This window comes from Stegostoma tigrinum, chromosome 23 (assembly GCF_030684315.1).
Source record: "Stegostoma tigrinum isolate sSteTig4 chromosome 23, sSteTig4.hap1, whole genome shotgun sequence".
Lineage (NCBI taxonomy): Eukaryota > Metazoa > Chordata > Chondrichthyes > Orectolobiformes > Stegostomatidae > Stegostoma > Stegostoma tigrinum.
In genome coordinates, this window is record NC_081376.1 from 39015035 (window position 1) to 39027883 (window position 12849).

General features: G+C 42.5%; 1 protein-coding gene across 8 annotated transcripts in view; it reads right to left on the reverse strand.

The window, feature by feature from the left end:
• Window positions 1-12849, reverse strand: part of caskin1 (CASK interacting protein 1) — a 598608-nt gene that overhangs the window by 86778 nt on the left and 498981 nt on the right. For 5 of the 8 annotated variants that reach the window (XM_048551872.2, XM_048551874.2, XM_048551873.2 and 2 more), the window contains exons 10-11: window positions 11130-11247; window positions 7263-7481 (exon numbers count right to left, since the gene is read on the reverse strand). In XM_048551872.2, the coding sequence (XP_048407829.2) occupies window positions 7263-7481; window positions 11130-11247 (337 nt within the window). The remainder of the gene's footprint in view (window positions 1-7262; window positions 7482-11129; window positions 11248-12849) is intronic. The other 3 variants (XM_048551877.2, XM_048551875.2, XM_048551876.2) reach the window with 2 other exon arrangements.

Here is a 12849-nt window from a genome sequence, read left to right on the forward strand (position 1 = left end):
TGACTAGATAACACTTCATTACATGCTCACTTTGCACACTTGTCCTGCTTCTGAATTGATTTTTCCACAAACCTACTCCTGAGGTGGATCTATGATGACCAGAGGTGATTCTCAGGGATGGAACTGCTTTACAGGCTGAATGACAGATGGCCATTGTCATCTATTCAAACCCTGTCATGGCTTAAAGCCACTTGATACAACGCATGTACAATTCAGCCCCAAAGAGAAACGTTAGAAAGCTAATAGAAGCAGAGGTTCAAAGGTAAGGAAGTGCTCATTGTAAATTTTCCAGCCTGTATTTTAATATGGAGGGGTCTAAGATTGTATAAAATGCATATTTTACAATCACTAAACAGTACAACGAATGCTTTAAAAAGATGTTCAGAGATTTAGTTAGGGACTTTGAATCTTCCTTACGTAACTCAGAATTCATAGGATGTCATCCCTCCAAGTGAGGTTTTGCACCTGGACATGCAATGGGATTGTAATTTAACATCTGTTGCAAAGAACCAATTATGTTGAGGATCGTTATAGGATAGTATCTTCATTTTAAGTTCACACATCGGGGAGTTTTGGTTTGTATCTAATTGAAATGCTGTATGCAGTGCTTTCTGTAAGAGATCAATTCAAGGTAGTGGCGGGGGGGGGAGGGGGGGTGCAGTGGCTGCGGCTGCAAGCTGAGTGTGGCCCCCCCTTTATAGCTTGCATCTTTGATGACTGTTAATTACACAGTGTAATAGCTGTCAAAACGTGATGAAGCCAAAATCAATTTTGTCAGCTTCAATGAACAAAAAAAAAGCCGTCTCTCTGTCTCCCATTCATTTCCTGCTGTTACCTATTGTCATGGCAACAACAGAAAATGCAACTGAGTTTTTACTGGGTTGACGAGATGGAGAGACCTGAGGCACTGGGGATTGTTACAGAGGGTTAAGAAGGGATTTAGTTAGGGGCATTCAAAATTATGAAGGCTTTTGCTGAAGTAAATAGAGAGAAACTGTTTCCTCTAGCAGGAGGGTCAGTAACCAGAAGACAGAGATTTAAGGTGCTTGTCAAAAGAAGCACAGAATCATGAGGAATAAAATAGATAAGCAGGAAGGTGTTATGAACCAGAATGTGCTGCTTGATACAGTGATAGAAGCAGATTCAACAATAACTTGCAATGGGAAATTGGATAAATAACTGATATTTTCAAGGCTAAAGGGAAACAGTATAGAATGGATGATTGGAGAGCTGTTTCAAGGAACCAAGACAGACATGATGGGCTGAATGGTCTCATTCTGTGCTGTATGATTCACTCAAGACAATGGTGCTCCCACATAGCTTGTTAAGAAGTATTGCTCCATGCACTATAGGACTTTAAATTGTGCCAGCTTCTTCCATGATTGAATTTGTTGGAAATATTATGTATTTTCCAACAAAAATGAGCACAGGCAGACAGTAAAGAGAGTGGGATAGGTTGGGGGTCTGGGATTGGGTGAAATGCTTATCAGAGTGTGGATGCTTTCGTCAGTATATTTCTGAAGCTTAACAGCGAGAGGTGGAATTTGCAAAAGCCCATATTAAAGGTATTTTAACCAACCTATTCAGAGATGTTATTAAACACCTCTGGAGCCGACGAGACCTGAACCTGGACCTCCTGGATCAATGATATGGATACTACCATTGCACCACAATAGCCCCTTGCCCCTCTTATATTGTTATGCTGCTAGTCACACTGTTCCTACCTCAGAGTCAGTTCTGGGCATACTGGTGTGTGGTTTAGCCACAGACCAGCCATGAACTCACTGAATTCTAAATGGCTTATTGTGCAGTGAAAAGAAATGCAGCCCACTGAGATAAAGTGTCAAGAAAAGTCTTCAATCATCCACCTCACCCTTTAGCTCCCTATTCGTTTCCATTTGTACAAGTAACAGGCTTCTCGGCTCTGGAAATATTGATTTAACTCTGTTTTGTCTGTCTCCCACTAAATTACCATCTGTCTCATACATCAACAGTGAAATTCTATTGTGGCAAACGAGATTTTATTACAAAACGATTGCATGGAACTATTGATTTAAAAAACAGAAATTGTGCGGCTGGCCAGCTCTAACCTTCCTTTAGTTGGAGATGGTGATTGACTACTTTCTCAAGGTTGTGAAGAAAGTAGTGCCTTATATTTTAAGAATAGGCAGAGTTATGTTCAGTCAGAACATGGCTGGTCTGTATCTCTATTCCATCCACTCTCCAGTGTTCCATATTGCTTGATGTCCTCAACAAAAAAATCTTGAAAATTTCAATGGCTTTCATATGGATTTGGGGAGGCAAGAGTTTGAGACATCCAAGAGCTTTTAAGCGAGAAAGTGCTAACATATCTAACAGGCCTAGCTTCGAGCTAAGTTGAGAAAATCTAAATCAACACACCTAACTATTCCGATCTTGCTCTTGTTGTCAAGTTACAACAACTCAAAAGCCTTTAAATGAAATCATAGAATTCTGACAATGTGAAAGCAGGCCATTTGGCCCATCAAGTCCACACCAACCCTCCAAAGAGCATTCCACCCAATCCCATCCCTGTCACCCTGCATTTCCCATGGCTAATCCATTTAGCCTGCATGTCCCTGCACCCTATAGACAATTTAGTATGGCCAATCCAGGCACCCTACACATCTTTGGCCTGAGGGAGGAAACCAGAGCAAAACCACATAGATAATAAAATGTGAGGCTGGATGAACACAGCAGGCCAAGCAGCATCTCAGGAGCACAAAAGCTGACGTTTCGGGCCTAGACCCTTCATCAGAGAGGGGGATGGGGAGAGGGAACTGGAATAAATAGGGAGAGAGGGGGAGGCGGACCGAAGATGGAGAGTAAAGAAGATAGGTGGAGAGAGTGTAGGTGGGGAGGTAGGGAGGGGATAGGTCAGTCCAGGGAAGACGGACAGGTCAAGGAGGTGGGATGAGGTTAGTAGGTAGCTGGGGGTGCGGCTTGGGGTGGGAGGAAGGGATGGGTGAGAGGAAGAACCGGTTAGGGAGGCAGAGACAGGTTGGACTGGTTTTGGGATGCAGTGGGTGGGGGGGAAGAGCTGGGCTGGTTGTGTGGTGCAGTGGGGGGAGGGGACAAACTGGGCTGGTTTAGGGATGCAGTAGGGGAAGGGGAGATTTTGAAACTGGTGAAGTCCACATTGATACCATATGGCTGCAGGGTTCCCAGGCGGAATATGAGTTGCTGTTCCTGCAACCTTCGGGTGGCATCATTGTGGCACTGCAGGAGGCCCATGATGGACATGTCATCTAGAGAATGGGAGGGGGAGTGGAAATGGTTTGCGACTGGGAGGTGCAGTTGTTTGTTGCGAACTGAGCGGAGGTGTTCTGCAAAGCGGTCCCCAAGCCTCCGCTTGGTTTCCCCAATGTAGAGGAAGCCACACCGGGTACAGTGGATGCAGTATAGCACATTGGCAGATGTGCAGGTGAACCTCTGCTTAATGTGGAATGTCATCTTGGGGCCTGGGATGGGGGTGAGGGAGGAGGTGTGGGGACAAGTGTAGCATTTCCTGCGGTTGCAGGGGAAGGTGCCGGGTGTGGTGGGGTTGGAGGGCAGTGTGGAGTGAACAAGGGAGTCACAGAGAGAGTGGTCTCTCCGGAAAGCTGACAGGGGAGGGGATGGAAAAATGTCTTGGGTGGTGGGGTCGGATTGTAAATGGCGGAAGTGTCGGAGGATAATGCGTTGTATCCGGAGGTTGGTGGGGTGGTGTGTGAGAACGAGGGGGATCCTCTTGGGCGGTTGTGGCGGGGGCGGGGTGTGAGGGATGTGTTGCGGGAAATACGGGAGACGCGGTCAAGGGCGTTCTCGATCACTGTGGGGGGAAAGTTGCGGTCCTTAAAGAACTTGGACATCTGGGATGTGCGGGAGTGGAATGCCTCATCGTGGGAGCAGATGCGGCGGAGGCGGAGGAATTGGGAATAGGGGATGGAATTTTTGCAGGAGGGTAGGTGGGAGGAGGTGTATTCTAGGTAGCTGTGGGAGTCGGTGGGCTTGAAATGGACATCAGTTACAAGCTGGTTGCCTGAGATGGAGACTGAGAGGTTGCCTGAGATGGAGACTGAGAGGACCACATAGACATGGGGACAATGTGCAAACTCTGCACAGACAGTTGCCTGAATATGGAATTGAACCCAGGTCTCTGGTGCCGTGACGTAGCAGTACTAACCACTGAGCAACTGCGCCACCCCAGCAGATTGCAAGGATGCTTTCTATGGTGGTTAAATATAACAAATAAATGAACAAAGTCTATTTAAACATACATTTCTCTTTTAACATTACATTAATCTTTCTCTTACTCTCAATTTTGTCTTCTTCCACCTCTCCTGAAGATATTGAGACTTGCTGTAATTCCGTGCCTTGTGGTTGCATCTAATACCATGTTTAAAAGGCCATGCTCTACGTATGATATAAGACGGTATAAAACTGCAGCTGGATACCACATAAGAAGCCTATATCTGCCCTCACCTGGATTCCACAAATGAACAGGGATCACTGAATAATGATCAACAGCAAGAATCATGGCTGATTTCCCTTCTACTTCCAAATGGTACTGAGGAAAACAGCAAATTCTTCACCTACTGATGACCAAATCAGATGAGTTGTCTCCTTTTTTTATTCATTAATGGGATGAGGGTATCGCTGGCCAGGCAGCATTTATCACCCATTCCTAATGGCCCAGAGGGCAGTTCAGAGTCAACCACAGTGTTGTGGGTCTGGAGTCACATGTAGACCAGACCAGATAAGGATGGCAGCATCCCTCCCTAAAGGACATTAGTGAACCAGATGGGTTTCCCCCCCAATAATCAACAATGGATTTATGGTCATTCTTAGATTCTTAGTTCCAGATGTTTATTGAATTCAAATTCGACCATCTGCTGTGGCGGGATTCAAACCCAGGTACCCAGGACATTATCTGGGTCTCTGGATTAACTGTCCAGCGATAATACCGCTAAGCTAACGCCTCTCCATAAACTACCTGACTACCTGAAAGATGCGACTCGCCAAGACTTCGTCAACACCTCCCTAACTTCCAAAATGTTATTGCCTAAAAGGGTATTGCTGAAGTTAGATTGGACAGATGGAGTGTTTTCCTTAGAGCAGAGGAGATTGAGAGCAGACATGATTGAGATGTATGAAACTAACAGGGTCTTAGATAGGGCTGTCAGGAAGAAACTCTCCCCTGGATTGAGGGATAGATGATCATGGGGATAGATTTATGGTAAGGGTTAGAGGTTCAGAGATGGTGTGAGGAAAAGCTTTTTCACCCAGAGAGCATTTGGCATCTGGAACTCACCATAAGGGTGGTGGAGACAGAAATCCTTGTATCATTTAAGAAGTATTTAGATGTACACTCGCAATGCCAAGGCAGACAAGGTCAAGTGCAGGAAAATGGGATTAGAATAGATAGGTGCTGGTTTTTGACTTGTTCTTTCTGTGCTGTAGATCTCTATGACTCTTTGATAAGGGAAACATGTGCATTAGACTATCAGCACTTCCAGATTTCCCTCAAACCCATCCTGAGTTGGAAATATATCACCATTTCTTCACTGTTGACATGTAAAAATCCATGAAATCCCTTCCTTAGAAGACTGTGGGTGTTCCTACTGCACACGGATCACAGCAGTTTAAGAAGGCAGCATACCATCAACTTCTTGGGACCAATTAGAGATGAGTAATAAATGGCCATGTCACCAATGATCAAATGCCATGAATGAGTAAAACCAAATTCAGCTACTTAGTGGGAAGGACATTCTTAGAATCCCTACAGTGCATAAAGAGGCCATTCAGCCCATCAAATCTGCACCTGCCTTCTAAAGAGCATCCCAGCCTATCCCCAATAACCCTGCATTTCCCATGGCTAATCCAACTAGACTCCACATCCCAAGAAATTATGGGGCAATTTACTGTGGCCAGTCCACCTAGCCTGCACATCTTTGGACTATGGGAGGAAATCCACATAGGCACAGGGAGAATGTGCAAACTCCACTCAGACAGTTGCCCAAGGGTGGAATTGAACCTGAGCCCCTGGCACTGTAAGGCAGTAGTGTTAACCATCGAGCCACCATGCTGCCCATTTTAAGCTTTAGAAGTGTGATGCTGTTCTTTGGAGTATTATATTTGTGAACTTCATGCTCAAGTTCTTTTTTGTCATAGTCAGAAGATGTTGTCCGAAGGGACTGTGACTGTTTCAGGCAAAAAAAAACCTGTTATCAAGTGCTGATAAATGTTTTTGCAAGCACTTGCAAATTCCCAGCAACCAGGCCTGATCCTGTTGCAATCATACACTTCTGTTTCCAAAGTAATACATTGTAACTTTCAATCTTCAATTGTGTAAAATGGATAATGCAAATTGGCAGTCTAGCCTACATCTTTCCTCAGCTTTATTCCTGTTGACTTGAATAGAGATCAGAGCTTGTGAGACTGAACATCAAGCAGAAGCACTCACTATCACCCATTGCACATTGTTGCACAACGTGAAAATCATTCCTACTGTACAACTCACATTTGTACATTTTCACAGAATCATATTAACACAGAAAGAGACCATTTGGTCCATCTTGATACTTAGAAAAAGACAGTCCCTTTGCTTTTGTTCTCCTGCTTTTCCTCCACAGACTTTCAACTTCGTTTTCTTCTTAAGTGTCCATCTAATTTTTTTTGAAGTTACTACCTGCTTCTATTTTCATCCCCTGTAATCAACCTGTTCAGAGATGTTATTACACACCTCTGGTGAAGGTGGGATTTGAACCTAGGCCTCACCTATCCAGGGATAGGGGTGCTACCTCTGCAGCACAAGACGTTCTCTTGCTGTTTGCTTATAACAGCCTTTCAAGCAGAGCATTCCAAATCAATAACAACTTCACACATTGGTAAGAAGTTTTCTCATTTAACCACCGGCTCTTCAGACTGTTGATACAGCAATGCTACCTAAATAAAGTGGTTGTTAGTTTAGAATGTGACCCTGTCAGTTCTTTTCCACACGAGCCAACCTTTAAGAAGACAAAGAAACTTGAAAATTAAATACATGAAAATTAAGGCACATCAGCTTCTCACACAAATGATCCAGGGTTTCCCAAAAGGAGCCAATTAAGTTAAGGAGGGAAAGGCTATACCTAGCTGGTTTTAGAATTTAGCAGATCTGAGATTTGTTGGTTCTCAAAAGCAGTTGGGGGACACCTTATTGAGATGACCTTTTGGGAAACTCTGGGAACAAAACAAAAAGAAGTAAGCATTTAATAAACTACCTTGTCCATGGGGTAATTCTTCTATACTGCTATTGGCTCTGTGATAACCAAAGGAACTGAAAAGTGGCTGATGATTGAAAGGTGGAGGTGGAGGGGGTGGTGGCAGGGAATTAAAGTGATGAGAGGAGTCACCATTGACTATTGCAGTGCCATAGGCCGTGAGCTGTATCTTGTGATATTGCTGACAACTGTGGGCATAAATAACTGCGTCCCAAGAACCTAAAATGTTGAAACAAAGAAAAAGTAAAAATAAAAGCAAAATGTAGAAAGCAACAATGAAAAAAATCTCAAACGTAAAATGTTGTAAGCAAACAATAGCAATGCCTTTTAATTTTACCATGTCCTAGATTATCAACATGTGTTAGAACAGCAGAAGAACTGATGATGGTTTCAAACACTGCATCATTTGTACATTCCCATTTTATTCTTTTAACCATGCATTGCTAAGCAATAGGTTACTATACATATTCCAAAACAATATTCACCCTTCCACCTATTTAGTGCCATAGTGGCTATTTACTAATAGAAGTCACTGTGCCATTCAGGGCTTTTTCAATTAAATGGGAAATAAGAACAGGGGGAGATCATTTAGCATACCTCCCACCATGCAATAAAATAATGACTGATTTGTATCTTGGCTTCCTTGATTCCATAACTCTTCATTTCTTTCACTAAACAAAAACAAAGTCAATTTCAGGTTTTGAAAGTTTAACTGATCTTCCCTCTCAGCCTCCCAGTCCTTTAAAAATCAAGAAATTTGGGTTGAGGCTATCAATTTAGAATTAAAAATACACCCGGACTGTTTAGTTTGACAGACCATCTGGTGTAGGATAGAAAAATATCCTACGTGTTACTATAGTTTCATTTGTTGACACTTCCCAAGGGCTCCTATTGTGTCTGAAGTGTTTATAAGTGCTTGGTGTATATTTCAAAATCTCCAAAAGTATTTACCCGAACAGGGAGTTCTGAGTTCACATTCTGATTGACAATTTAAAGAGGTCATTAAACCACAGATGTCTGATGTTATATGTGGGTAAGAGTTTGTCTGGATTTGAATGCTTGAAAGGATTTAAAATTTAAAAGTGGGCTTCTTGAATGAGAATTTTTTTTTCGCTCATCAAGCCCTAGTATTTTGTTAGAAGCTTTTCTTTCCCATCTTCCGGATTCAGATGCTGAGGTTGGCCCATTATGTTTTCTGGGACAATGGCTATAGAGGGGGAATGGAGGTTAAGAAAAGTTGTGAGAATTAGGTGCTAGGAGAAGCTGTGTGATGGATGAAAGCCAGAGGATTGAGCAGCATCCAAAATTATTTCAACCAAGTCCCAGGAGACTGAGTCAGCCATTTTAAGTACCCCACCTGGGCACACAACAGCTCCCATCATTTCTTCTTGGGTCAACAGGCCTAATTTTATTGTACTCCCTCTAACCCGAACAAAAATAGGGTCCCTCATATCAAGCCCCAAAATTTCCCTACTTTGGTAGCTAAAATCTGGTCCTGAGATCAAATTCCAGTGGGATCATTCAGACCTGTTTCAATAAATGACTTGGAATTTCTTTTTTTTAAAAGAAACCGGCATCAGTAAAAATGGTCATGAACCTACCAGATTGTTTGAAAAGCTCAGCAGGCTCACCAAAAGCACTATGGAAAAGGAACCTGCTGTCCTTTTCAGAGCCTTCTGAAACAGCCCAGCAATTCACTCCTGAAGGCACCTCACCACCAGCTTTTTGAGGACAATGAGGGAGAAGCAATAAACGCTGGCCCAATTAGTGACAACCACATGCCAAGAAACGAACAAAACACAATAAAACTAGGAATGGCATCAATGTAGTGCCAATTCAGTTCAAAACATCAATAAAGCTGAGTAGTCTAAGGCAGTCGAGATGTGAAGCTTGCTGAAAGCCTCATTGTTTAACTGAACGTCACAGCCTTCATAGGCCTGGTTGCACTCTTTGACTCAATTGGATTAAGTCTAAAGATCAAACCCTGGCTAAGTGCCCAGTAAACTATCCATAGAAGGTCTGAGCTCAGATAAGAACAGTGCTGAAATGATTGCCCGTTTTAGTAATGAGAGATGAACTACAAAATAATCTGAAATCATTTTTGATTTTAGACACTGATACCTCTTCAGACCAATCAACTGAATAGAAGAAGAAAAACATGATGTGAATGCACAAATATCTCAGGGCCCTGCTCTCCAGGTAGATTGAGAATCCGTCAGGGGCATCTCTTTTATCATGGTATTGTGAGTGCGGCTCCATCACTGCTGCTATGGTCTAATAGGTAGAATGGTATTTAACGAATTGAAACATATTTACAATGACAAATAACTGGAAATCCACTTAAGGGAAAGTTGGGTTTGATCTCAGCTTGTGAGATGTCCACAATTTCTGCTGTGTTTGCCAGCTTAAGCCTCCAGTTCTGTGCTCCTTATTTAAAGTTAAAGCCCTGGAGACAGTGCAAAGTAGATTTAGTGGAATGATAGCAGGAATGAGGGACTTTAGACACAAGGAAAGATTCGCGAAATCGGGCTTATCATCTTTGAAGCAGAGAGGATTAAGGGGTGACCTGATGGGGGTGATCAAAATTATGAACAATTTTGACAGGCTAAAGAAGGATTTTCTGTTTCCACCAGTTGGTATGTCAGTATCCAGGAGTCACAATTTCAAAACTGTCAGGGAGAGAGCTAGGAGTGAGAGGAAGAGAAATGTCCTTACCCAGGCAGTTGTTAGCATTTGAAAAGCACTGCCTGGGAGAGTGGTGGAGGTGGTTTCCATATGAGATTTCAAAAGAGTTGGATATAGATTTGGAAATGATGAAGTTAGCGGCTACGGAGATAGGGCTGGAGAGGGGGATTGGCCGGGTTGCTCTTAGTTTGAATGGCCTCTTTCGGTACTGTAAAATCCCATGATTCTATATGTTTGTGAAATGGGGTGAGGGAGCTCTGATAATGGGGCATGAGCCTTTTGATTGTGCTGTTACTTTGTCTATGGCAGGTGCACCAGTTTTCATCCACCACACTTATCCGTTCCAAACACTCAATCTGTTCAGAAAAACATGAGTGTCAGTTTGATTTGTTAGCATTAGATCCTGCCTGCACATTAATAGTTCAGTTTTACTCAAGAGCGAATCCACCTTCAGCAAGAAATGGGCTCAGAGATATGGGGTTGGGGTGGGGGATGATGGATGGGTAGAAATCATCAGTCTCCATTCCAGAGGCACTTTCCCACTTCCTGCTGTTTAATACAAACCCTCTCAGTTTGCCTCTGACACTTCAGCCTCAATCATTGCATTTATACAAGTAGTCCCAGCTCAGTCACTATCTGTACAGATACTCTGATCTCAATCACAATGCACTCAGACACTCCCACCTCAATCACAGAATGTGAAAAGTTCAGGTTTGAATTGATGCTTAAGATCAGGCAAAAGATACCTGCTCAATTTTCAACAGATTGTGCCATTTGTCAAGCTGTATCATAAATCTATTTTATGAACCCACTGTGAATTTATCAATGTTTTTATAGGAATTGGTTACCCTGCAGGTATTTTAAAATGGTGGTTTAAAATAATAAAAAATATGTTTAAAATTTGTAAGATAAATTATTTTCTTTTATATAAGGAATAGCTACTAACTTGTACATCTGGAGGTATTATGATTGCCGAATTCTTCATTTTGGATGTGACTAAATTATTAATACAGGTATAAGTATGAACCTGGGTCACTCAGTCCTGAACAAGGGGTACAGTAGAAAGTAGTATTACAAACAATTCATTGGAGAAAAAGACTTGATACATATTAGACTGGCAGCTTGAAACACATTTAATCATGCTTCCTATCACAAAGATGAAGAGGCATATCAGTGTTTTACCTGATCTCTTGTTAATCACCTCCGCAATAGATGATGGGAAATAGCCCACTCTGTCATTGCCAGTTCTGTTGTCATGGATACAGCCTTTCCACCTCCCGTCAGGATGCTGCTCCAGAACCTGATTCAGGGAAATCAAAGTAACTATAAATGGGAACATCTTGGGAAGAAACTTTGATGGCTTTTGATCTGTTTACTGAATGCCATCAGACAATGTCTGACAGAATAATAAACACTGGGTCTGAAGCCTTCTCTCAGACTAGATTTGCTGCATGTAAATCTGAGATGCCCCTAAGAACTATTATGATAGGTAAAGCTATAACTTTACTACTCACTCTCTAAAATGTGCTACCCTTCCTGATGAAAGTGTTGTATTGGCCTTCAGCTGTTCTGTGTTGGCTCATGCATTCAAGAATTACATTTTCGAAAGAATTAGACAAATAATTATGGACTATCCTAAAAGCAAGATGTGACTTCTGATGTGAGACATATGAGAAAAGGCAAGTTAACTGTAAAAATGTTCAGACTGAAAGAGCAGTTTAAGCCAAGACACAGGAACTGGGCAGTAAGAACAGGAAAGATAAATGTTCCCTAATTTTATTATTGCTTTCCGTCAGGATTTTGGGGGTAAAAACAAACCCTCTAATTAATTTATCGGTGTCTCAGTGAACTGCTAAAGGTATTGGGACAACTGTTAGGAAAACCCAACGCAACCATCTTTGTGAAGGGCTCTTGCTCCTACTTGAGAAAGTGGTTATTGGCCAATTGATGAAGTGGCTAACCTCAGAGCTAATCCTGTTTGTGATGATGGTTATGTCTGCAGCACCACCTGCTGTATTTCTGTTGAATTGCTGAGCCCTGGCTGTAAGGACCTTTATCCTAATTAGAACATAGAACATAGAGCATAGAACAGTACAGCACAGAACAGGCCCTTCAGCCCACAATGTTGTGCCGACCATTGATCCTCATGTATGCACCCTCAAATTTCTGTGACCATATACATGCCCAGCAGTCTCTTAAATGACCCCAATGACCTTGCTTCCACAACTGCTGCTGGCAACGCATTCCATGCTCTCACAACTCTCTGCGTAAAGAACCTGCCTCTGACATCCCCTCTATACTTTCCACCAACCAGCTTAAAACTATGACCCCTCGTGCTAGCCATTTCTGCCCTGGGAAATAGTCTCTGGCTATCAACTCTATCTATGCCTCTCATTATCTTGTATACCTCAATTACTTCAACCATTTTTGATAACAGAACATTCGCTTGCAATTTGCAAACCAGCATTTAATCCCCTTCAAAGTTTCAAACTAACAAATCATCCTGTTGTATGAGATAGTTAGAACCTGAAAGGGTTAACCAAGATCACAAAGTAAGTCCTGACTCATTGGGTTATTGAAGGACAGGTCCTGCAAGGAGCAAACAAGGTTTTGAGTGTATATTTTAGTGCTCCAGTTGTTGTTGCAGTGCTAAGTCCATGTAGGTAACAGTAATGTGTGTTTACTCTGCATAACTGCAGGGTGACATCCCTGAATCTGAACTCAAATCCTCTTGCAATGAAGGCTAACATACAATTTAGCTTCTTAATTGCTTGCTTAATTGCATGTACCTGTTTAGTTTCATTAACAGGTGTACGAGGACACCCAGATCCCAAAGCAAGGGTTTTCATTGTTAACAATTGAACCCTATGCCATCGTGTACTGATTGTGAGGAACTTTTCCC